The following is a 24,583-nucleotide window of genomic DNA, read 5'->3' as shown; positions in this document are numbered from 1 at the left end:
ATAAGTCTTTGCTTTTGTTTTTGCTTGTTAGGGCGGATGATACTGCAGGTTGCTGGTATATATTGCTGTCTGGTTGTGTTTTCCTGGATGGATGCATGTATTTACCAGGAAGCAGGTAAGTCCATACTTACTTTTTTTTTCTAATCAATTCATTTTCACATGTACTTACTTTCTTAATCCTAATGTGCATGTAAGGCCATTTCGTTTTCAAATACAGTCTTTTGAATGTAGTAACACAACTGTACTAATTAACTTGTTGACTCTGGGTCATCACCAAGTGCGAGGCAGCTAAGCATATGATCCATTCCAGTAAGCCTACTTAGCACTGTACTTCGGTTAGCCTAAATTAATGGCACTACGGTTGGTTTACAGTTAGCTTAGGTAGCTTGCGGTTAGCCTTTTTATTTGGAGTAGGGATTTCTGCCTCGCATGGCTCGCTGTCTTGCCTCGCATGCCTCGCTGCCTTGCCTTGCACGTCTCGCATGCCTCCCACACCTCGCTGCCTCGCACATTTGTAAGACTCGTTGACTCCTGGGTTTCTCCTGGGTTTCTCCACTATGAGAGTAAAGTGTCTTGCCCAAGAACATGACACAACGCATCCTAGTTTGTAAGTTCATGTGTAAATTAACCAAATTTTAGGTTAGAAAGAGATATTTCTGTTTATCGTTGTCATCATTATCTTTCCCTTTTTTTTGTGTGGTTTTGTTGGACTTTTGTGTCATCTTTGTTCTTGTTTAAAAAGTTTCCACAGACTGTATTGTTTGATTTTTTCCCTTCAAGTTTTGGCAAACAACCACTCAATGGTAAAAGAGGGACAGATTGTCTTGTGTTGGAATATTCTGAATTGATTGTGGTGAGTCAAATTACAATGTAAGATAGACATGACAAAAACTGTATTTTTAAAGCATGAAGCAGAAGATGTTTAGAAGCATTTGTAGTATCCTACTTCAGTAATGGTTGGTTTGTATTTTTTTTTCCTGCAAAAGTGGGAAGAAAATTCTGTAGGACCGGCCTCCCACCAATGTGGCCCGGGTTCAATTCCCGGACTCGGCTTCATATGTGCGTTGAGTTTGTTGTTTGTTCTCGTCCTCGCTCTGAGGGTTTTTCTCCAGGTTCTCTTGGTTTTTCTCCCTTCACATAAATCAATACTGCTAAATTCAATTTCGATCGGAACAGTGGACAAAGAGCCACTGCAAATTCCCATTTATTTTTTATTATTATTTATTTGTTATGCACAGATGGCCATTTGAGACGAGCTTTTTTTTTTTATCTACAGATTGATTTTCCAAACACCGACCTGTTCCAGCCATTTCAGCGACACTCGTACTGCAAGAATGACCTAGAACGTCTTCTTGCTTTAGAAACACAGGATTATAGGATAGGGGGTCCAATACCAGATGATGAACAGGTAATAATAAGATACAACAGTGTGTGAACAACATTCAGTAAAGAAATGCTATGTTATTAATTATGGAATTCTTTACTGTCATAAAGAGATCTCTTAATCTCTTGAGTAATACACTTCACTCTATCTATCAAACTCCAGCATATCTATTTACACCTGGTGACTGAGAGGTTTTAATGTCTCAGATCTCAGATGTGGTGGTGTGGGGAAGGGGGTGGGGGTGGGGGTGGGGGGAGGGTGTCTGTACCTCCTGCTTCCCGTACCTTGTACTCCCAGTTCCAGCCCTTTGCTTTTGTGGTTCCCGCTTTTTGGTGCTATTTCTATTGCAAAATATTATGTAATGTTGTGACGTTTTTTTTTTTCGACTATTTTGCTTGTTATCAAGCAAAAAAAGGAGATATGTGGACAACTAATTCCCTCTCTTACCGCATATTTGTTCACTCTCAAAGGACTATTTTTATTTCTCAAGGGAATACTTTCTGCTGTGGGTGATCAAAGCACGTGACTTGTAAAGCGTCACTCTATAGTTGTGCTTCAACACTTCCGTTCTTGTAGAAAAAATGTGACTTGTCAAATTTACAAACGTTATATAACAATTAAAAATGTGAGTAGCCCAAATCTTACGTGACATAACCAATTAAGAATGTGAGGGGTTCAGTGCTCGAAGGCAACGAAGTTTAAAACGATTAAGAACGCAAATTAATGTCACGCACAATCAAAAGGACACCGTTTATGTGGGGGAAAGGTAGGGGGAATAAGTGTTGTCCTGGACCCGAGAGCTGCCTGCCATGGGCGAGGCCAGTACTCGGGGCTAGTGTCAGCGAGTGGCATATAAGACCGTGAGATGGGTGTCACGGGGCACAGAGGCAGGGTGGCGTGTACCTATGCCAAGCTCCTGGAGGGATGGTAGCGAGGGGAAGTGGATGTGTCCACCGTTTCTCACCCAAGCTAAGGCAACCCAGGCATAGCTTCAGTGTGGGACTGAAGGGTTGTCGCCAGCAACACTTATCCCCCAAACCGTTTATTAAAGAACAACAACAAATAAAAAGGTATTACAAAAATCGCTTTTTTTTTTTTTTTTTATATATATAAACTATAGATAAACTGGATATAACATCACAAATGAAACAGATGTAAACTAGTAGACTACGAGAAATGCTTTGTCTGAGTGGCAACAGTGGGGCTATGAGATAAATGCGGAGGGTGGGTGGGGAAATAAACGCTAGAGTCCAGCAGCTTAGCTGAATTGCAAGTGAAGATCGTCTGTGATCGCAAGAGTAAACAGGGGAAGGCTGTGTGGATCTGATTGGCCGACAATCTGTGAACGCGTGCAAGCTTATCATTCATTGGCCAGTATAAATAGAGGGAGATACAAGTACATGTTTACGGTTTAAAGAGCGGGGTACAGATTGCCGGAAAAACACATCCACGGGGAGAGCAAGGTTTAATTGAGCTAAACATTAACTCCAGTTTATGCTTTGGCAAAAACAGCCATTTGTACTGGTACAAGTCTTTAGGCGCTAATATTAATTTAACTTAAATGATTAACAACATAAATTTGTACTGGTACAAGTTGTTCACACACCAAAACGTTGCTTATAGTTAACCAAAAGGAACTCATTTTATGACAATTGATTATTTCTGCTGAGTTGCACAATTTAGAATTGCAACATCAATGCAGGCGTGAAGTGATATTTACAAGTGTTTTCATAGCCTGTTGTGAAATTACTTTCGGTGGAAGCAGAAATGCTGAAAGTTTTTGCTTCTATTCAGAAGTTAATGCATCGCCATTAGAAAAAAAACAGCAACTGTTTAACTGGAAATGTAGCCATTAGAAATGGCATGTGTAGCCGTACTTAAGGTAAAGAATAACACGAGGAGAAGCGGAGAAGCGGCTTTTGGCAATATCCATTGAACGAAAATTTACTTCTCAATGTGGGGTTAAGATTGCGTGACGAGACAAAAGGTAACTCTGTCATACGTAACCTTTATCCGGAACCCTGCATTAAGCCGAGTAGAAAAGTTTCTTACTTGAAAGAAAACAACTATGGCAAATGTCAAAGTTTGCTATTTTTAACCAAGCCAAAGTACCGGTATATGAGTCGCAAAGCGCCCAGCCGTCGGGACTGACAAATACTAACAGCATTTCCTCCGCGAAAATAAAAATAAAAAATCCTTGAACTGAAAAACGTTTGAATTCTTCCTTGATGTGTTCGAACAACAATGCCCAGGATAAACCTTCTACTCATACTTCATGCAAAATGGTCCATATCTTGAAGAGATCTTTGATTTTTAAATTTTCCTGGTTCTTCCCCCGCCCTCTGGGAACTGGGAAGAATCTTACCTTGTGAATCCCACTTACCGTGCTCTCTTCTCCCATCTCCCATGTACCCCTCCCCCCCTGCTCCCTATTCTCCAAGGCTTCCACCCCCTGTCCCTGTCCACAGATTGGATGCACACAAAAACTGTTTCAACTGATCCAAGATGGCTGAGTTCTGTCAATTGGAACTTTTCAAGAACAGTGCTTTGATTGCTCAACCTGGCACCTTTTTTTAACATTACATATGGTAAAATTCCAGTTGCATATTAGGCAATAAATAAATTTGCAAGCATGCATGTTGTGGTTTAAAATTATCTTTAAACTGGTTTTACTTTTATTCTTCTTTGTTTTCAATTATGATAAGGCATGAATTTCACACAATGAAAAATAAAAATAAAACTAGTTTAAAAAAATTTAAACCAATAAATTTAAACCACAACTGACAAATATTTGCTCATTAGAGTGTTTTAATCGTTTTTTTATTATTCTTAAATTTATATCCTCCCAGTTATAAGCCCACTGAAAACCCCTTATGAAATTGTATAGGTAAAAGGCCAAGGCTTATAACAGACATTTAATGTTGTGCTTTGCTTGATTTCCAGCTTCCCATGGAACTTCAGCATGTGAAGGAGATCATTCTAAGAAGTGATAAGAATATGAAAAGAAGTGCTTCTGAAGACTCGTCATCAGTAAACAACCTTGAACTGGATCTTACAGGCTTAGTTGAAAGTATCGGTAAGTTACATTCTTTAATTCACTGTCAGTCCTCGAAATTTTTTGAACAGTGTTAAAATGGTTAGTGCGCTGAATTTTGTCTTCAGTGCTTTGGGTTCAAGTGCTGGCCAGTTTAATCACTAACTTTAATAATTTGGTGTCTAAACTCTTCTAGCTGACCATTAGTGTCTGCTAATGAAGGGCATTTTTTGACAAGATATGCAGGGTCATTGTGCTGTGGTAATACACTTCACTCTAAGCCATCAACTTAATATTTATATGGTTACCAGCACACTGTTATGGCAACTTGACAAAATACTTTGCAAGTCCCTCAAGCATTTTCCAAGGTTGCTTCTTACTAATAATCTAGTGGTACCCATTTAACTCCTGGTTAAAAGCAGGCTTGAGTAGCGGTACACGCTTTACTCTCCATCCAGGAGTTTATATGGTTATTGGCAACCTGCCAGGGCAACAGGCTGAAAAAAATCCTTTTAGTTACCTCCCCTCCCCCCTGTCCCTGTCATTTTGACTTGTTTCTTTTACGAACAATGCAGTGGCACATGTTTAACTCCTGGTTAGAGAGAGCCACTGTGATATTAAGTTGTCTTGTCCAGTAATATTACTTATTATAATTAAGTGACAATCTAACGAGCGTTCTGATTGGTTTAAACAGCGTGCTTTATGAGAGTATAAAGCACGCTGCTTACGAGTACTCTCGCCATCTTTTACCGTGTGTGCGCGTGCAGCTTGTGGATCATTTCAAATCTCGCTGTTTTAGCAAACCGAGGAGAATTGTCAAGGTTTGAGTGGTTCAGCTCTATCAAAAAGTAATGATAAGACCTCAAATAGTGCTTAACATGCTTTTATTTCAAAAATTCAGACGCGTTTTTTAAATAAAAGGAATTTGTAGATCAAAAGACTTTTGACGCCGTCGCGTACGATCCGTCATGCCATTCCGCGCGCGCATCCTGAGATAACATCTTGTTTAAATCCAATTTCTCTTAAGTTTTAAGTAAAACTTTATTATAAAACAAATAAAAAAGCCTTGGCTGTGCTTTGTTCTGTTATAAAGCACTCAAGGAAGTGACGATAGCACTCAAGAAGTAGGGAGAAACACTCGCCTGCGGCTCGTGTTTCACCCTACACTTCTTTCGTGCTCTCGTCACTTCCTTGCGTGCTTTATAACAGAACAAAGCACGGCCAAGGCTTTTTTATTTGTTGATTATTGAAAACTAGCAAGGGTATATTGCAATTCCTGAGTTTTGATTGGTTAACAGGCAATGGTATATGAGCTCATATACCATTGACCACAAATATCGTAGCCAATACGCATCAACGAAAACGGCTGGGGAGCTCAAATAGTGCAATTCTTTTGGGCATTTTTAATAAAACAATTATTCCACTCGTGCTTGTTGGATATGAGATCGTTATAGCCAACTCGGCGCTATGCGTCTCGTTCGCTATCTACCATCTCATATCCAACGCGCACTCATGGAATAATTGTTTAACATTACGACCATGGCCAGAGCTTGAACCCAAACTTTCTGAGCTGAAGTGCAATGTGCAAACTATCGGATCACAGGTCGTTTATCAAGCATTAGCAAATATATTGGCATATTTCTAGTTAGCTTGTCCAGATGACTAGTTCATAAAATACGGGAAAATACAAGTAGTTGTCCTTGTGAGGATGTAACAAAGTACATGTAAACAGATATACAGTCAACTTGCCCTCAGTGGACTTCTCTCTAAGATGGACAGTTTGCAGTGCCGGTCTTACTGACTTGCAATACTGTCTGTAGAGAAAGTTGATTCTACACTGTAACTGGAGTTGCAAATGCTAATGGCCTTGAAACCATCAACCTTTTGAAATGTGACATCCATTTAAGATTATTCCAATGACCACATTACTTTTTGTCCTTTTTCAGTCGATTCTGATGAGGATGATGAAGAAGAAGAGTCACATTCTTCACGAGAGGTACTGCGTTTTCCATTTTCTATTTTCAATCCACAAATGACCACTGCTCACCATTAGAGTTCTCAGTAGCTCAGTGGTTAGAGCGTCCGACTAGTGTATGGAAGGTTGTGGGTTCGAGTCCCATCTGTGAACTCAGAATTTTTTTCTGAGTTCTTTCTCTCCACACATCAATCTGTTATTATTATTTATTTTCAATCAATTCTTTATAATCAAAGGTGGTGGAAATTAATTGTTACATACCTCTTTGCCCAATACACAATCGTTATGTATGTGTACATGGTGGAAGTCATACACTTTGCTCGTATTACGGACCTATCTCTAGATCAATTTATGAAAACTATACATTTACAATGTATGATGAACTGATTTTTTTTTCCAGTCTTTAATGGTACGCGATGTTGTACGAGACTGCCTGGAGAAAGAGCCGTCTGATCGCACAGAAAGTGACATACGTGAGTCAGCTTCCTCTAAATTTATTGTGCTTTTGTTAAAATTGACGTTTATGTGCTACTAATTATTTGGTTTATTTACTTTCTTTTGTAGAGGCTTTGTTGGATTTCATGCAACATCTTCCTGTGAGTTTTTTATTTTATTTTATGCTTTTAGTCATTTAGACAAGGCTGCATTCTAAGTTACCAACTGCCAGTCCCCCCCCCCCCCCCTCCCCTCCCCCCCCAGGTCCCAGTGGAATTTATTCATCGACCTGACCAGTGATCTTTATGAAATTGCATTTATAATTGTGATGGAAAAATGTTTACGTTCTTCTTATCTGTATAATGGTTGTCTATAATAAGCAGGTTGATTCTGAGGTAAAAATGCCTTAAGTCAGTAGTCAGGAGTTGACATAACAAATTCTTAAAATATATTTATAACAATGGCTTAGTAAAATTTAAAATAACGTTCACACAACGTTGTGTCAAAAATATTTCTAGAATTTCTTATGGATATTTACACAGCACGAAAACATAACTTTACTGTGGTGTAAAGCTCGACTAAGCTGGCGTAAATGGGAATTTTATCAGCTTTACACTAACTTTCTTTTAAAGCCGACCTTTATGCCAGCCTAACGCTTAAGTTTAAAAGCTGATAACGAGACTTCTTTTCACCAACTTTAAATCACATTTACACATGTTAGGCTAAGGGTCGGTTTAACCACCTTTAACAACATTATTTTAATTGATGGTTTAAAGTTGGATAACCAACTTTAATTCAAATTTAACCACCTTAAATTTCATGTAAATCCCAATTTTCATGCTGTGTTACTAATCATGTTTTTGTTTTCCTTCAGGCTTTTGCCAATATGACGATGAATGTTCGGCAAGAGCTGTGTGCTGTGATGGTGTTTGCTGTTGTGGACAAGGCAGGCTCTGTTGTCATGGAGAATGAAGAGGAGGTTTGTCAAGTTTCTGTTAGGGGTTAATATGTACCATATTTGGAATCCCTATTGGAGAGCACAATTTGATTGAAAACTAGTCATGGTATATTGCAATTCCAGAGTTTCGATTGGTTTATAGGCCATGGTATATTTAACTATTATTCCATGAGCGCGCATTGGATATGAGATGGTAGATAGCCAACTCGGCGCTATGCGCCTCGTTGGCTATAACGATCTCATAACCAACAAGCCCGAGTGGAATAATTGTTTTATTAAAAACGCCAAATGCAATGTTCGAGCTCCCCAGCTGTTTTCGTTGACGCGTTTTGGCTACCATATTTGTGGTCAATGGTATATGAGCTCATATACCATTGCCTGTTAACCAATCAAAACGCAGGAATTACAATATACCATTGCTAGTTTTTAATAATAGATCATATACCATGGAGCACAAGTATGGTAGGTGTTCGCTTCAGCGAGAACAGCCAGGAAGCTGAAATATTGCAATTCTTTGGGCGTTTTTAATAAAAACGATTATTCCATTCGCGCTTGTTGGATGTGAGATAGTTGGCAACATGTATATGCCATCTCATATCCAACGCGCGCTCATGGAATAATTGTTAAATATGGAACCCTTCATTCCAATATGCAGAATAGTCCAAAATAACCGCAGCAATTGCCTATCCTTTCGCTATAATTGTCTAGTTACCAGCTTAAGGTTCTTAATTTCAAATAAATCTCAAGTATCCCCTAAGGATATTCTCGTAAAAGTCAGCGCGAGACCCTTAGGCAATACAAGAAAGGCAGCTTATTAAAGACGGGCACTGATAATTTTGAGAATTAAACCTTCATCTGTACACCTTATTTCAGCTGGACTCCTGGTGTGTAATTCTCAATGGCTCAGTGGAAATTCTTGTTCCCGGAGAGGAACCCCTTACTCTGCATCTTGGAGATAGTTTTGGCGTGGAACCCACCCTGAAGAAAATGCGCCATAGAGGGGTCATGAAGACCCGTGTCGATGACTGCCAAGTAAGTTAGGCTGATTGGGAGACTTGTTAGGGAAGTGGTTAAGACGCCACCCAACTGATAGAAATAATGGCCTAATGAGATAAGAGTAAATTGAGATTGTATACTCTTCAATTCTTATCAAGACCTTCCTTCAATAGAGAGGTTTAACTGTATTAATGGATTTATCGTTGTCGTGGATCAAAGCTACGTTTTGTTTGCTTGTTCGTGAGCGGTAACGCAAACACCTCAAATACAAATTACGTTTAGTCGGCCAAACAATGGTAACACGGTAGGAACGAAAATCTACACAAATCCTCGAAAAAGCGACTACTTCAGAAAGCGAACTCAACCTTAACTTGCACACGCAAAAAACTGATGAAGGGGTTTTACCGAAACGTCTGTTTTTTTAAAAAAACTATCTTTGCACTCCAAACACTTATTGAACATTTATTGTAACTATTGAGTGCTACGCAGCAAAACTCTTTTCTCGCGTTTTAGTTCCTAATTTAAAATGTTTGTGGCGCGCGCTTATCGCGCGACACGCCAGTTCAGTGCTTTTCTATGTGTTTACGAACTTGTCAACTTCTATGGAAAACTACAAAAAATTGAAAACTACATTTGTCCGCGCTATTATTGAGATAGAAAATGCCTCACGACACAACATTTCGCAAAAAAAATGACGCCAGGAAGAAAGAAAAAAGGAAGAAGTGTCGCCAAATATCGCTCTTCGAAAAATTGTTGTCATGAAAATTCCATGTGGTAATGTAGCTTTAAATTCTGACGTTTTTCCCCAAAGAATCTACACTGAAAGACCGTTCAGATCATAGAAACTATAAGATCTGAAAAGAGGGACTGTTCGTATCTATCGTGATAGTGCAACTTAATAGCAAATTTTAAAATAAACGCTGCTCCTTTATTCAATGTGTTATTGTTTTTTGTTATTTCAGTTCGTGTGTGTAGCGCAGGCAGACTACTACAGAATTCTGACCCAGGGAGAGAGGAGTATTCAGTGCATCGAGGAGGATGGAGAGGTTGTCATGGTAACGGAGTTCAGGAAAACTGACGGAGGCAGCCGACAAGGTCACGTGGTCATCAAGGTTGGTCACCAAGCAACACAAAGCGCTTGTAACAAGAATTAAACCTAAGAAAAAATTGTCTAAATCTTCTATATAATCATCACTCAACAGTGGGTGTTAAGACAGTTTTTTCCAGTTTGGCAACGTTATAGAAGCTATGTCACGGGGATTTCGCAGATTTTTGGTCTAAACTATTCTGAAATTAGTGGCAGCCAACTTAACCCATAAAAACATTATCTTTGAACAACTGAAGGAAGATATAACCTTCATTTGCGGATATAAATCAAACTACGACTATAAACACGATTTTTTGAAGATGCGTGGAAACAACTTGAAAAATTAAGCCTCACTTTTTCAAGTTGCAATCCGTTTCCATCTGAACCATCCGCAGCCAAAGATGCTCGTTTTAGTGCTCCGTTTCAATGCTCTAATATAGCAATTTTTAATAAAAATAGAGCATTATTTTTAGGTTTCCTGCGACACAAATATAAATTTTGACGGTTCAAAAATCTGGTAAAATCCGTGACATAGTCCCTTTAAATTGATCTGAATTTCTGATGGAATGGAGCATGATTTCAGCTACTTTTACCAGAGGCGAATCTTGATTTTCATGGTTTATGAATTTTATGTTTATTATTTTATCAGGCAACCCCTCAGAAGCTCGTAAGTCACGTGGTTGCAGACCATTCGGCAATCGACCCAACGTACGTGGAGGATCTTTTATTAACTTACAAAACCTTCTTGGATCGCCCTTCAGAGATTTGCAGTCAGTTACTAAACTGGTTTCTTGAAAGACGCTTTAGAGATAAGGTACGAATTCATTTCTTTTCTCTTTTCAGACAAGCGTGCAAACAACATGGAAACTGGCTCTTGACTGTTGGAAGAAGACCTGGGTTTATACAACTTCATAAGGGGTTTTGGGTGGGCTTATAAGTGGAGGGGCTTATATCCGGGAGGGCTTATAAGCGGAATAAAAAAAAACGTTCCGAAACGGACCACGGGAGTGTTGATCGAAATGCGTTTTTTAAGTAAAAAAGCATAATAAAGCAATATTTAGCTCTTTTCAGTACCCTCATCCGGCAGAGGGGGCTTAAAAATAAAAAAAAAAAAAAAAAAAAAAAAAAAAAAAAAAAAAAAATTTAAAAAAAAAACAAAATATAGCACAAATAAAGATTGTTATTGTATTGTATTTATATCCGGGGGGGGGGGGGGGGGGCTTATAATCGGATGAAAACTAACGTGAATTTGCAAGGGCCACCGTGACAAAATAGAAGTACCGGATCCTCTCACTGTAGAGGATCTAATCAGCTATAACTAAATCACGAATAAAGAAATCTATTAATTGCAAGGCCGATTCAACGGTTTGGGACTGTATTGAAATTCCAATTTAGCTTACAGTGTTCAAGTCTTTAGTGCCATTTATAGCATCTTATTATATATTTATATCTTTTTTAATTTCATGTTGTAACGTTTACTTATCCTTTCAAATTTCAAATTTTAACGTTTTTGTTTCTCTACCATTGTTATTTACGCGTTGTATCGTATTTCCCACATTTTATATCTGTAACGTTTAACCTTTAGAGTCATTCTCTGTAAGACCCTGAAGAGGAAGGCCGTGCCTTCCGAAATATTGGAATTTCAATACAGTCCCAAACCGTTGAATCGGCGTTGCAATTTTTTCTTTTTTCGTTATAATCGGATGTATTTTTTGGTTTCCAGGTAGATGGGCCTATAACCTGGGGGGCTTATAAGCGGGGGGGGGGGGGGGCTTATAACCGGAATTTTACGGTATACAAAAGTGACTCCCATGCGTTGTTTTATTTGATTGGTTGTCTATTTCAGGTGACGCGCGCAATGCTCCTCTGGGTAAATAATCATTATGGCGACTTTGAAGGGGACCCTGTTATGGAGGACTACCTGGAGACTTTCGAAAAGGGCCTTGAGCTACAGGTGAGCAGTAAAAATGTGCCTTTCTTTGAGTAACGGTCCTTGTGTGTGAAACTGTCGAGTATGGCGCTAGCCGAGAAAAAGCAAAATGTTCACTGTCACGCGATAAAAATATAAATTGAAAAACCATTCAGTGAATAAAGTCAAGAAATTGGGATATTATAGGAGATAAAGAAAGAATACATTTTGCCAAGTTTTAGGTTTGTGCGTTGTCCCAAACTTCAGATATTCCTCAAAACGTTAAACAAATTCACAGAGTCCAGTATGAGGCCGCCATATTTGTGTACCTCGGTGGTACACCAATATGGCGGCTGGAAAATACTGTAAACATCTGGAACGTACTTTGGTAATCTATGCCACAGACTTGTTTTTAATGGACAAACGAACATTTATCTTAACATTTTTCCTCCTACTTTAATTACTCAAATGGCTAAAATTCACAAGAAAAATATATATTTTTGACAAACATGATCGTCAGTTTTTGACACGCACCGCCATAACTCTGAAATTCAAAAGGCGCTCGTTTCCAAACTAAGGACCCTATTGAGCTACCTCTTATGCCTGACGTGGATATACAAACTTTGGTGTCGCTTAATGACGTCACGTGAAAACAATCTATACGCTCCAAAAATAAATGCTGATATAACAACAAATATCAATGATCAAGGATGTCCTAGACATCTGTTAAAATGGCTTTTTTGGCCATTTTACACACCACTGTTTTCAGTCGTGGATTCAAAAAATGAATTTGAATTTGATGATCACATGCTCAATAAAATCCTAAGGAATCACCTCGAGGTGCCTCTCAGTAGTATGCCATTTTTTGCAGTTTTGCCGCAGTTTTTTTGCTGTTACCGCCATCTGTGACCAAATGTGCATAGAGGTTATTAAAATCGGTATTTTTAATCGTGTTTTTTTTTTCGTCGTTCAAACAGAACATGAGCGGTCAGCTTGGACTCCTAAACATAGCATGCGCAGCTAAAGCCAAGTCTCACCGCATTACAATGGTAGGTTACTTCTGGGGTTTGTTTTTATAGTTACAAAACAAGTTCTCAATACCCAATACCCGAAGCATAGTAATCTTGGCTTGTATATTCTTCTTTTTTTCAGGATCGTTCGTCCAGAGATATGCCTCTTGGTTTTACAATTGCCGGCGGCAAAGAATGTGGTTTTGGAATTTTTATCTCCAAGGTAAGTGAGAGATACTTCGTACTTCTTGTATCGTTCAGTATGCATGGAAGACAAAACGACCGTCGAAGATAATCGTGGATTTATTTTCATTTGGCGGTTTTTGAGATTTGTTGCGATTGAGAAAAGTCTGTGGAATGCGCTCGAGCCAATCAGGGCAAGCATGCTCTGTGCTCAGCCAATCACAAACAAATCCGAAGCCCTCGTGACTTTGCTTCAGCGCGTTTTCCCGCGCTTGGTGCCGGTTGCAAGATTTTACTTCGAATTCTGAGTGGTGTATGTCGTTATTTGGCTTTATTGTGATCGGTCAGTTGTCTGAAGTTCAGTTTTGTTGTTCAGTGAAAAATCCAGAGAGCTCATTACACATGTCCCCTTCTGACAGTAGGCGCGGCAAATGCCACTTGATCTTAGTTGCGACTGGTTTTCTTTTTGCATCTTATTGGCTGAATTAAATTCACTTTAGATGTGTTTTATTTGGGATTAAGGCCCCGTCCACACTGACCCGGGTAAATTTGAAAACGGAGAAATTTGAAAACGCTGCGTAAAATGTTTTCCGTCCACATTAACCCGGATAAATTTGAAAACGATACCCACTTTGGAGAGCGTCTTTGAAAAGTACCGTTTTCGGTGACCAAAAACGCCGTTTCAATGTGGACGGTTGGCCTATCCGCGGGTCAAGAGCCCACTTATTTAATGGCAAAAAATGAAAATAAAGTCATCAATACACTCTTTTTTATTTTATAAGAATCTAGTTTATAAGAATATCGAGGCTGAAATTTGCGAATTTTTAAGAATATTTTAAGGATAAACCCGAGGCTGAGATTTTGAAAAGGATATAGTTTTTAGTTGAAACAAAATCAGGTATTTTCATTTCCGTCACTTTATCGCTGTGAGGAACGCTTTGTTTGAAGCCAAAACGGCCAAGCTGCAACGAAAAGCAATGGTACATGTGCACAATGTAACACGATACAGATCTGGACACCAAACACTTGTAATTAATTACCCAATACTTGCTAAAACGGAAATGTCAAACGGTATTTTCTAAGAATGTTCATAAGAATAATTTCAGTCTAAAATCGGCAGAAAAATAAGAATATTCAGCTTGGGTCGGAAAAACTATATTCTTATAAAAAAAGAGTGCACTTTGAAAGAAACTGGAGTACCACTCTATTTGTTTCACGTTTGTACTTGGCCTATTAATTTTTCTTCTTTTCATTCCCAGGTTGAAGAGGAGTCAAAAGCTTTAGAAGCAGGTGTAAGGCGTGGAGACCAGGTACGTAGGTTATTGACACTCTAATAAAGGCATTGATTCATTATTGTAGATGAAAAGTAAACTTGCTATATTTCCTTTCAGGTTCTCGAAGTAAATGGAACCAACTTTGAAAACATCACGTATATAAAGGTAAACATAAAAGTTTCTTCCAGTGTTACCTAAGCAAAAGTACCTTGGAATGGAAAGATGCCTATAAATAATAGTTAGTTATGGTATAAAGACAACAGAAGGGACATAATAAAGCTAAAACGAACAAAGATGCTTAATATTTGGGAAACTGATTGAGGCGGATTTTGACGAACCACAACCTAAAACAAATAAAGGCTAAAAATATCAAGATCGGCTCTTTCAAAGCGAACATAAAGTCTTGCTTTCTATCTAACTAGGTTCGTCTATTTAGTTTCACAGCCTTTTTCTCTAAGAAGAAAATAATTTTTTGTCATTTTTTATTTTTTTTAAGTAGAAAAAAATTGATCTTTAATCATGGCGTGTTTAGTTTAAAAGAAGTTGATTACCGGCATAATTATAAATTCTAACATTTTTTTCAGGCGCGAGATGTTCTGTCCACGGCGACTCACGTGTCATTGTTAGTCAAGCGGAACATGCCAGGTTTGTACAAAAGCTCTTTATTATCGTTTAAGGTCATTGACTGAAATATTTATTCTCCTCACTGACCCCCCTACATTACTTTTGGATCAATAGTCGTTTCTGGGAAACTGCCCACCTACCCCTCCCCAAACCTAACATTTTGCCCAAAGAAAGAAGTAAGTGTTAATGTTAGGTTAGGGGAGGGGTAGGTAGGCAGTTTCCCAGAAACGACTATTGTACTTTTTGTGTTAGTTGCGATAATTTCGTTGTAAATAAGTCATCTCCCTAGTTAATGATTTCTTAATTCTTATCACCACTCGACTTGAAAATGTATTGATAACGTAAAGATAAACGAGATTTTGATAAATCTTGTAAATTTATGGAGTTTTAACCAAAAGTCAACTATGAACAACATTTTTTTGCGTTGTCCGTGACGTAGCTCCTTTAACTGGTTGTTTTAAAGAGGAATCCATTGTGGATAATTTTAAGTAAAAGTGGGTTGTTAAAGTGACTTCTCTGAGCGAATCGCTGGCGTTATGTGGGGTTCTGGCTATACATTAGAATTTGGCTCAAGAGCAGAGTGTGCTTTTGGAGAAATCTTTGAAAAGGAGTTTTGTTCATGTGATTTTGAATGGTTGATAAGTGCGCTCTTTGTAAAACAACTTTACCAGGAAATGTAACAGGAAAACAATTTTGTGATTCAGAAAGGGTTTTCATTTTTGTCGGTAGTTTTCAATTTTTGTTCAGTGAATCGCAAAATTTAGCGAAGGCGAAAAAAAACTTCCAAGATTTTCACAGAACGGAGCACGTCTCTCTTACTTTTTTATCTCATTTCAAGAACCTTTTCTGTAAACCAATAAAAACAGGTTTTTGTAATATTAGCCCATCAGGTGCGGACAAACAGGGATGCAAAGCCGCAACCAAACGTGACTTGCCGCGCGCACACGAATTCTCGCGCGCTTTTAAAACATTTATTTACCATAATAAGGCAAGTTTGCACAGTTGACTCGAGCGGTAATTTCAATCACCAATTGAAAAATTTTAGGTGTGTAAACGGGGCTTTAGTTTCTCTTCCGGTAATGGTTAGCTAATTTTTCTTTTGTTTCTCGCGGTTACCTACTTAGTTCTATAATTATTTCGGCTTGGTTTTTAAGAATTGCTTTAATTTCGAGAGCCGTTTTTGTTGAAATTCGCTGGGACATTTTTTTAGCTCGTCGTCACGTCAAAAAGCATTAAACAAGCTTTCTTTTTTCTTTATTTACGTCATCGGCAGATTTCACAAACGGTTTGCAATGAGCGAAGTAGAATATCTGCCTTTTTCCCCAATTCCCTCGCAAATGGATATTCTGACTTTTTCTGGAAGTGTTTTCTTTGTCACGCTTGGCTGAGACTGAGAATAGCTGCTAGCTCTGTGTGTTTTAATTTTATTGTAATTATTCTTGTTTGAACACTTTGTGATTGTCAAAATTGATTCAATAAAACTTTTACTTTACAAAGAAAGCGTTGCCGCCTCGGAAGTTAAAACGTCACACTGCAGCGCGGGATTCATCGAACAAAGAGAAATCCATTCTTTTTAGGCGAAGTTTCTAAGTACCGCTTTTAACTTGTTTTTCCCACAGCCTTTAAAGAAATGCTAACGACCCCGCATGGGAAGGATAACCTGAAGATCACGCAATCTAAGGTAAGAGTGCTTTTCTACAACGCATTGTTCAAATACCGTGACGTGTGTGGATTTGAATGTCAATTTGCTTCCTTATAAATGTTGACTCAAGCATGTTTTACATTCTCTATTTCAACGCTGAATTTTACGTGCCGTAAGTTGCATGTTTCCCTAACTCGTCTCAGTGTTTTTACCAAACCGCATTCGCGATACGTGGTCGAAATTCCGCGATATAGCTTTGTAGAAATTATTAAGTTATGTTGGACTGCGCGCACAATATCATACCCTTTGTGAGCAAGTTCGCCTCGCAGTGTGTTCATCTAGTGTTAGCCTCTAGCGGAAATAAGAACCATGTCTTTGGAGGTAGCGCGATTTAACTGAAAACAATAACGGCATAACCCATTAATTGGTTTGGAATTATCGCGCAATAGATTCTCCGATTCACATCATGTCTTTGTTAAACTCTGTTTTTAGGACACAGTGCAACGAAGTTCGTCCGACTGCAGTGAAAGGCAAAGAACTTTACAAACGCGCCTTTCCGTTCCCGAAATTTCATCAGGTATGCTAATTTAAAAAGAATTTTAGCTAGAAAAAGGTAAAATATCTACGTCCTAAATCTTCAATTTGAAATTCATCGACGAATGACCCGCTTCAGTTTCAGTGTTTGCGAAATACGACTGTCTAGAGTAATACTATAGTGTGACGAAAGTATAACTTCGCAATATGGACGCAGTAGATTCCGGTAGAAGTGCGCGCATTTTTCGTTGAAGATTATTGATTATTTCTTGAGATTTTTGGGCAAAATCGTTGTAGAGTTTTTCTTAGCCACCCTCTGTAGTCAATAGAGAAATCGCACATTGCAGAGAACAGCTGCTATTAAAATGTAATTTGGAAAGATAGTTTTCAATATTGTTGATTTGCTCGAATCAGTGCTATATATGTTAGAAGAGGAATTTAGAATGATCGTTTTCAAGTTGCATTTGCTCAGAGCAACAATTTTTCTTGATGACTTTCACTTGACGCCGTTAAATCTAACCTCTGTGCCCTTTTGTGTTTAGATTCCGTCAAGAAACCGATTCAGGTGAGTGTTATTTTAGTTTTGAATTAATTAATTTCTATAAAACTGATTTGCAGCGGATTAGAAATATCCCTTTAGAAATTCTGCGCTCCTGAAGTTTTATTACTCTGCAGAAATATTGTGCTGTAGTTGTGTCTTAGCGGTGGTTCTTTAATTTGTGCAAAGGGCGGCATAGCTTTGGACTCGCCTGGTTTAACAAAAAACACTTAAAAGCGCTATTTTCGGTGAACAAAAACACTATAAATTTAGCGTGATTTGCAATGGTTACCTTAACTCGTCGCGTTCTTAACGCTCTAACACTCGCGCTTTTTATAAACTGCGCGGGCAAACCTTTTAAACGACTTCGCATGACCTTACAATTAACCTTAATTCATTCATTCTTTTTTAAGCAAAAATATCCTTAATTTAGCTTGCCACAATAAAACAAAACAATAAGATGAAATGATAGGTAGAACAACAAGTCCTGGTCAAAGGTAGCGGCGGAAAGAAAGAATGAATTTATTTCTTTTCTACCAATAATAAAACTCTTGAAGTTCTGAACGCAACGTAACCTTCAATTCTCTCCACTTAAATACACACTATTCTTTTTAAGATAGTGGAGAGAAAATGTTGATTCATCCAAACTCGTCTTCTACAAGTTTCTGGCTCAAAGTTCTCGTAGTTTCTGGAATGTGTAATTTGTTCATTCGCTGCAGGGACTTCCACTTAGCTATCGATTCCGGCGAGACTATATTTTTGGTCGGCGGAAAAACCTGCGAGTTCCGAATGCATTTAGCATAACTTTCAGAAACGAAGACTATTCTATGGCTGTCGAAAAAAACAAAATTCAGTTCATCAATCGTTGTTTATTACGTCTTGAAATTTCCCAAGCGACTGATGGTGATATCTGTGAGACAAAACGTCTTTAATATCATTAAACTGCCTTCATCATTTTGAAGTATATGATCTTAAGTGCCATAGCCTTTAACGTCTGTAATTAAGCTTTTATGAACAATTTACATAGCAAAGTGATATAGTCATCTTTATAGCGAATTATTTTGTGACAACTCCGTCAAATATATATCAAGAACTAAACAAATTGTCAAACGTTCTTTTTGAAGATAAAAAAAAATCAAAGATTGTTAAATAGTGTGCAAAGACAGAGACATGAATGTTTTGGTAGCATATTGGTGACGTCAAAAGGTTTGATGTGCACGTGACGAGGACATGGCAACAGTGACGTCACTTTGTAATATCGCTGTGCCCGCGGTTGTAAACTTGCCAAGCGGAGAGAAAACGAACAAGTCGAAAAACCACAATAAAAGAGCTTTATAAAGGCCCCCTACTGTGAATACCAGCTCATTTCAAGTAATCTCCAGGATAATTAAAGAGAGTAGAAGATTTCCTCTCAGTGTCCATCGGTGGCGGTGGAACTATTTTTTATCAAAATCTAAATTTTTGCGACGATGTTGCCGTAGAAAGTGGAATTGGGTTGCAGACAACAAATACTTTCACATAACAATATTTAACTTACTTTTAGCAATTAGTACAAATTAGTTTTCCTGGGCCAAATATCTCTTTTGATGAAACAATTGAAACGACTTGTTTTACAGGCATTCATGTCCAGAAACTACTTTTATAACTGTAAAGATGAAATTTGAAAACTATTATCTGGATTTTTCAGTTCAATGACACTGAATGTAGTTTTGTTTCGGGTTCGTCAAGATATGTTTTCTTTTTTCTTTCTTGTTCCAGCAGAGGAAGAATTTTACACCAAAATCGTACTTAGCGGTGATTTCCGGGAGTAATGCTTGTCCTTTAATTTTTTTCATACTTATTATTATTATTTTTGTTTTGACTTGCGTCGCGTATTTTCGCATTTTTCTTGACGATTCTTGAGTGGAAATACGCCATTGCTCGCAGTCTGCCATCAGTTTTCGCGAGTACTTTAAGTTCGACCCTTGGAGAGCGAAGTGTTAATGGCGTACAAAACTATGTCGGTGGCTTTTATTGCTGTTCGGGATGACTTAGCACTCAATGGTTTTCAATTAAAGAAAACGCAATTGCCTCTCGATTGATCCTGTGGTTAAATTGAGTCGTAGCAGAATAAAGCTAATTTCCTTGCTGAGTTAATCACGTTCTCTCTTCAAATCGCTATCACAATGTGCTGCTCTTCACGTCTTTTATAAACAGTTAATTGCGTTTTAGAATTGATTTCCGTGGTCCGTTGCGTGATAGTAAACAACTTTTGTGGTCAATATATTTTTGGTGCTGTTCCCACGCCAATAGGAAAAATATTGGTTTTGTTTGTAGATAGTATTTTTCTTTCTGATGTTGTGGTGGAAAAGTTTGTCATAATCGTGTGTGTTTTCAGTTGTGCTGGCCAAGAGCATTCAGTCTCTGTTTAATAATTGTAATACAATGCGTAAAAACGTCCGATTTGTTCCTCATTTTTGACTCTGAACAAATTAAAAATATGTTAGTTATATATAACATTTCCGCGGTTACACGTTAGAAAAGATGTTAACTTTGATCTTTCCGAAACTTGGCGAAATCAGACTTGTTTCTGTGAGAACTAATTTTCATTCTACTCCGCTATTTGTGCAGTTAGCTTTTATTTGAAAATCATAATTGAAACGTTCTAACGCTTAGTATTGTAATCTAAACTCAAGCAAATTTTCTGTTTACGTACAGTTATTCTGCAAAGAACTTTAGAATATTTGTAGCCCTCGTCTGAGGTAATGCCCCACTGCTTGCTTGCAGCATTAAAAGTGTGTTTTTTTTGTTTTTGTTTTTGTTTTTAAAAAAGTCTGCAATGAAATGACGCTTTTCCACTCGATATTACTTATGAAACTGAGTCTCGTTTCTTTGCACGAAAGTGCATGAACTAGGTGTGTTTGTTTTGTACTTCCTTTCGTGAGTCAAACAAGAGGGCTTGTTGTTCTTTTTTTTTATATGGAGATTGGACGGTTAGGTTCTAAATAAACACGTATTGTTAACGAATCGAAAACACCCAGTGCCTTATCAGAAGAATCTGAATAGCTACTTGTAGCCACGCCTGAATGTTGGCTGTTTTCTCTGGTAGAGTTATGTAGCTGACGTACCGATATGTGAGCGTTTCGCAAGACCTAAGAGCACTTGTGACCGAATACCATACCAGGCGCATTGCGTTGTCATGGTTTTCGCGCGAAAACGTGACGTGTTGACGTAAGCGCGGGCTTCCGCTCGCCTAGGCCTGGCGCCCACGCTTTGCAGGAGCGGACGCTCGGTGGGTGGGAGAAACCGCTGACTGCAATCGTTTGCTTGAATGCGTTTTCAAATGTGCAGTTTGCTCGCCTAAGTATATCTCCCTCGGGGCAATAATTGTACTGATTTTTTTTGGTGATTTTTTTCTTAGCATCTTCATTCGTCCAGCACAACTGAGCGAGTGAAAAAGGCTTTAAACCGACTCAGTGCTATTGGAACACTGTCTAGAAACAGCAAGTGAGTATAGAAATTTTGTTTGCGCTTTTAAATGATAATATATTCGATCTTAGATAGTTGTTTTGTCTTGTAACCAAGGGGAAAGGTCTGCGGATACAATATTTCGATTTTTTGGTTGTGTCATGGCTTTCTGATTTTCTTCCTTTCCTAGCTTATATCATTAGACAGTAATCAATATATTAAAAAGAACGAAAGTCAAAACTGTGTGACTTTCTTTCGTAACTGCCAATGAACTGTTATTCTATTTTGGTTCAAGGAAATTGACACTAGGAAGTTAGAATTTTGAACATTCCAGACAAACTATTCAGGAAGAGCTGCAAACGCTTACGTATACAGATTTTTAAAGCCATCTACGGAAGTTAACGTAATTTATTAGAAATTGAGATGTGACCACTACCTAATTAACCAAAGATATTTTTAACTGTTGACGTGGTTTCGACTGAAACACGAAATTTCGTTTTCTAGTACAATACACTGTCGAGAGCTTTTATTCCGATTATGCAAGTTTCGTTTGCAGTGTGTATAATATTCCAGAAATACTTTCTGTAAGGCTTTGATGATTGCTTTTACCGCTTCAACGTTAGAATTTCCATAAACACCCTTCTCGACGTCCAAAAAAGGATTTGAAGTACGTGTTTCTCTACAATTTTATACAAAGCGCAAATATTAAAGGTTCGTATGATTCTTCGGTCGGACTTCAAACCACTCATGAGAAAGTCAAAGCAAGACTTTAGCTAACAGAGGACATTTGGTAAATAGCGTTTTCTTCCAGACTTTAAAATTCACAAAGCTCTTCTGTTGGTACTTTCTTTTTATCATGCTTTTACTGATCTTGAGCGAGCTCTTGAGCGGATTTATTTCGTTTATCTTGCTATATAATATTTCAAAGCACTTCTAACATTAAGGATATGAGCGCTATATATGTTTAAATAATATCATTATATTATTGTTGTTGTTATCGAACCGTACTGGCAATATGACCGAGTTGTTTTGGTAACAAATTTACTTTTCGCCTACAACAGGTAAATTATTTATTAAAACACTGATTTTTTTGTGCAAGAGGTTGACGAAATCATCACTTTCTCTCCGATTGGTCGAGAGCTAATCGCGCCATTTGTACTGTATCTCGAGGCAGTGTATCATTCAAGAACACACTTCTCGTTTATCTTACTCTGGTATTTGGCGCGATACAAGGCTGTCATCGGGTATAAAGACAATTTGAAAGGTTAAGAGGATTAGAATAGGTTGTGGAACGGTTGACCGAGATTTGGACACCGCGACGTTGGAGAAAGCTAAGCTTCTTTTCTCACTTCAATGGGATTAGATTGCGTTTCAAAAAGCATTGCTTTTACTTTAACTTTTTGTTTGGACAAAACATTACTCTATTTTCACTGAAAAATCAGATGAATTTAATATACTACATTCCTTGAAATGAACAACCGATTTTCAATATAACAATTCATCGGTGATTTATTATTATGATTGTTATTTGTAGGCTCATATCTCGAAGTGAACGCGACCTTTTAAGCGTGGCTCACGACGGCCCAGATGACATGCACACGGTGGCTCGGCACGGAGTCAAACGCGGCCAGAGGGCCAGCCTGCCGAGAGGCTTTGGTTCCACAGAATGCATCCACACCAGTGACCAAAGCTTGGAGATGCCCGACAGGGTTATCAAGGTTTACAAAGCCGATCAGACGTGTAAATATTTCATGGTGTTCAAGGTGCGTGCAAAAATAGAACCCTGTATCAATAAACGACTCTGTACTGTCAGCAAAAATATAAAACATATATTTATCAGTGTGGCACTTACTCAATATGTAGTTGCATTACTTGATACTTCGTCTGAAGCAGATAACCCTCTAAACCTTTCAGCTTAAAATCGATATCATACCGGTAATTCCCTAACTGATCTTCGAGTTCTTTTTCGTAATGCTACTTGAGTAAATTTGGTGTCACATCAAGGCAATTTCTCTTTAGTATCACTAGATGAGAAGTCTCATATTGGTTAGCTTAATAATGAAGTTTTTGTCGAATAAGTCGTTGTTATTGTCGTTGTTACTTTGTTGGGAAATCGTTGTATTTTGCCTGTTTGTTTTTGTTGATGCAAAGAACAAGCGATTAGCTTTATCATAGAATGTAATCCTAGTATAACAAACGCCGGAACAAATCTTATGGAACGGACCATTTCTAAAGAGATTAACATGGCCCTGGACTTGGTTATTTTTTTTCTTCGCTTTTTCTCTCTTTGGCGAACAAATTCTTAAACCCCAATCAAAAATGTATTGTTTGTTCACTTGGATATAACTAATATTGAAATTTAGTTCAAAAGAATGCACACACTTCGAACGCCAGACATCTAAGAACTACCACGAAGCTATAAGATCGTGTTATGGAATAGTGGCAAAGCTCTTGACATCATGGTGTTTAAGTCAACTGTTTCAAATGGCGACCAACAGGGGGATGTTCACGAAAATTTTAATGTTTTCTATCACAGTTTTGTTGAACGAAATCTTAGTGTTAACATTTTAGCACCAAGTATGTCCATAGCTAATACTGTTCAAGGGTGTATTGGATTAATCACTTTAATGAGATTTGTTTTGTTTAGTTTCACAGTTGTTTCGGTCTCTAAGGCGGCTAGTTGTTTTCTAAGCGAATTATGGCGGATTTTGTCTTTTTGTCGCGCCCGCCCGGAAAGGAAAATGACCGAATCAAACATCACAATTTGCCGACAAACTTTTCATGATAAAGAGGTCGATAGTTTGCGTCTTCGAAACAGACCGCGACTACGAGCCGAGAGGTACTTACACCAAAACATGCATGCAACCGCCGTCTTCGTTTCAAGAAAAATTTGCTAGAAATTTACTTCAAACTTTTCTTGAAGGGGAAGACTGATGGTGGTTGTTAAAGTGATACTAGCGTCCCAAATATAGGCACAGACGGTATTTACGTTCAAGGTTTCTCATACTGGCCCTTTTTTCATTGTTTTGCAGGAAACTACAGCCCGGGAAGTCGTAAATCGAGCCGTGGATGCATTTGGTATTCAAGACTCTCCAAGGTAAGAAGAAGGCTCGAGTGGATAAGTATTGTAACAGTGTTAGACCAGTATTGGCCATTTCAGCCTTCATTTGCGTGAAAAATGCGTAGTCCCGGTTTTGTTGAACGTTGTTTTCCTATGTTGATCAAAAGTGTTTGAACAAGTCTGCGTAAAAGAAAACATGCAATTTCATGGAGTTTCAACGTCACGAGTTATCTTTTAGCCCAGCGCGCGATCGTGTCAGGTTGTCAGCGGAGAAAACCTTTGTCGGTTCTGACACACAAGGTAACGTTTCCTTGTCACGCCATCCCTCGTTATAAGGGGTGTTGTTTATTTAGGGATTTCTTTTTCTTTCCTTTAGCAAATTCTCACTGTGTGAGATAACCGTAGAGGACGAAGGCCTCGTCAAACAACGAAGACTTCCCGACATGTTAACGAACCTGCCCGACAGAATTCATTTGAATGGAAGGTCAGTCG

General features: G+C 38.3%; 1 protein-coding gene and 1 pseudogene across 2 annotated transcripts in view; one reads left to right on the top strand and one right to left on the bottom strand.

Moving 5' to 3' along the window:
* The window catches only part of LOC144650836 (NACHT, LRR and PYD domains-containing protein 4-like), a 98,616-nt pseudogene that overhangs the window by 49,838 nt on the left and 24,195 nt on the right, over positions 1-24,583 (bottom strand). The gene's annotated exons all lie outside the window — the stretch shown is intronic.
* Positions 1-24,583, top strand: part of LOC144650832 (rap guanine nucleotide exchange factor 6-like) — a 43,300-nt gene that overhangs the window by 8,188 nt on the left and 10,529 nt on the right. Inside the window, exons 5-28 of the mRNA XM_078510594.1 lie at positions 32-115; positions 781-853; positions 1,277-1,408; positions 4,328-4,460; positions 6,365-6,414; positions 6,794-6,866; positions 6,958-6,989; positions 7,703-7,807; positions 8,660-8,818; positions 9,745-9,894; positions 10,519-10,683; positions 11,716-11,823; positions 12,756-12,827; positions 12,931-13,011; positions 14,231-14,281; positions 14,363-14,410; positions 14,830-14,890; positions 16,489-16,550; positions 17,004-17,088; positions 17,588-17,610; positions 20,984-21,069; positions 22,565-22,793; positions 24,063-24,127; positions 24,468-24,575. Coding sequence (XP_078366720.1) covers positions 32-115; positions 781-853; positions 1,277-1,408; positions 4,328-4,460; positions 6,365-6,414; positions 6,794-6,866; positions 6,958-6,989; positions 7,703-7,807; positions 8,660-8,818; positions 9,745-9,894; positions 10,519-10,683; positions 11,716-11,823; positions 12,756-12,827; positions 12,931-13,011; positions 14,231-14,281; positions 14,363-14,410; positions 14,830-14,890; positions 16,489-16,550; positions 17,004-17,088; positions 17,588-17,610; positions 20,984-21,069; positions 22,565-22,793; positions 24,063-24,127; positions 24,468-24,575 — 2,235 coding nt within the window. The remainder of the gene's footprint in view (positions 1-31; positions 116-780; positions 854-1,276; positions 1,409-4,327; positions 4,461-6,364; positions 6,415-6,793; positions 6,867-6,957; positions 6,990-7,702; positions 7,808-8,659; positions 8,819-9,744; positions 9,895-10,518; positions 10,684-11,715; positions 11,824-12,755; positions 12,828-12,930; positions 13,012-14,230; positions 14,282-14,362; positions 14,411-14,829; positions 14,891-16,488; positions 16,551-17,003; positions 17,089-17,587; positions 17,611-20,983; positions 21,070-22,564; positions 22,794-24,062; positions 24,128-24,467; positions 24,576-24,583) is intronic.

This window comes from Oculina patagonica, chromosome 4 (genome assembly GCF_052425735.1).
Source record: "Oculina patagonica isolate OP01 chromosome 4, crgOcupat, whole genome shotgun sequence".
NCBI lineage: Eukaryota > Metazoa > Cnidaria > Anthozoa > Scleractinia > Oculinidae > Oculina > Oculina patagonica.
This window is presented reverse-complemented; position numbering and strand designations above follow the sequence as displayed.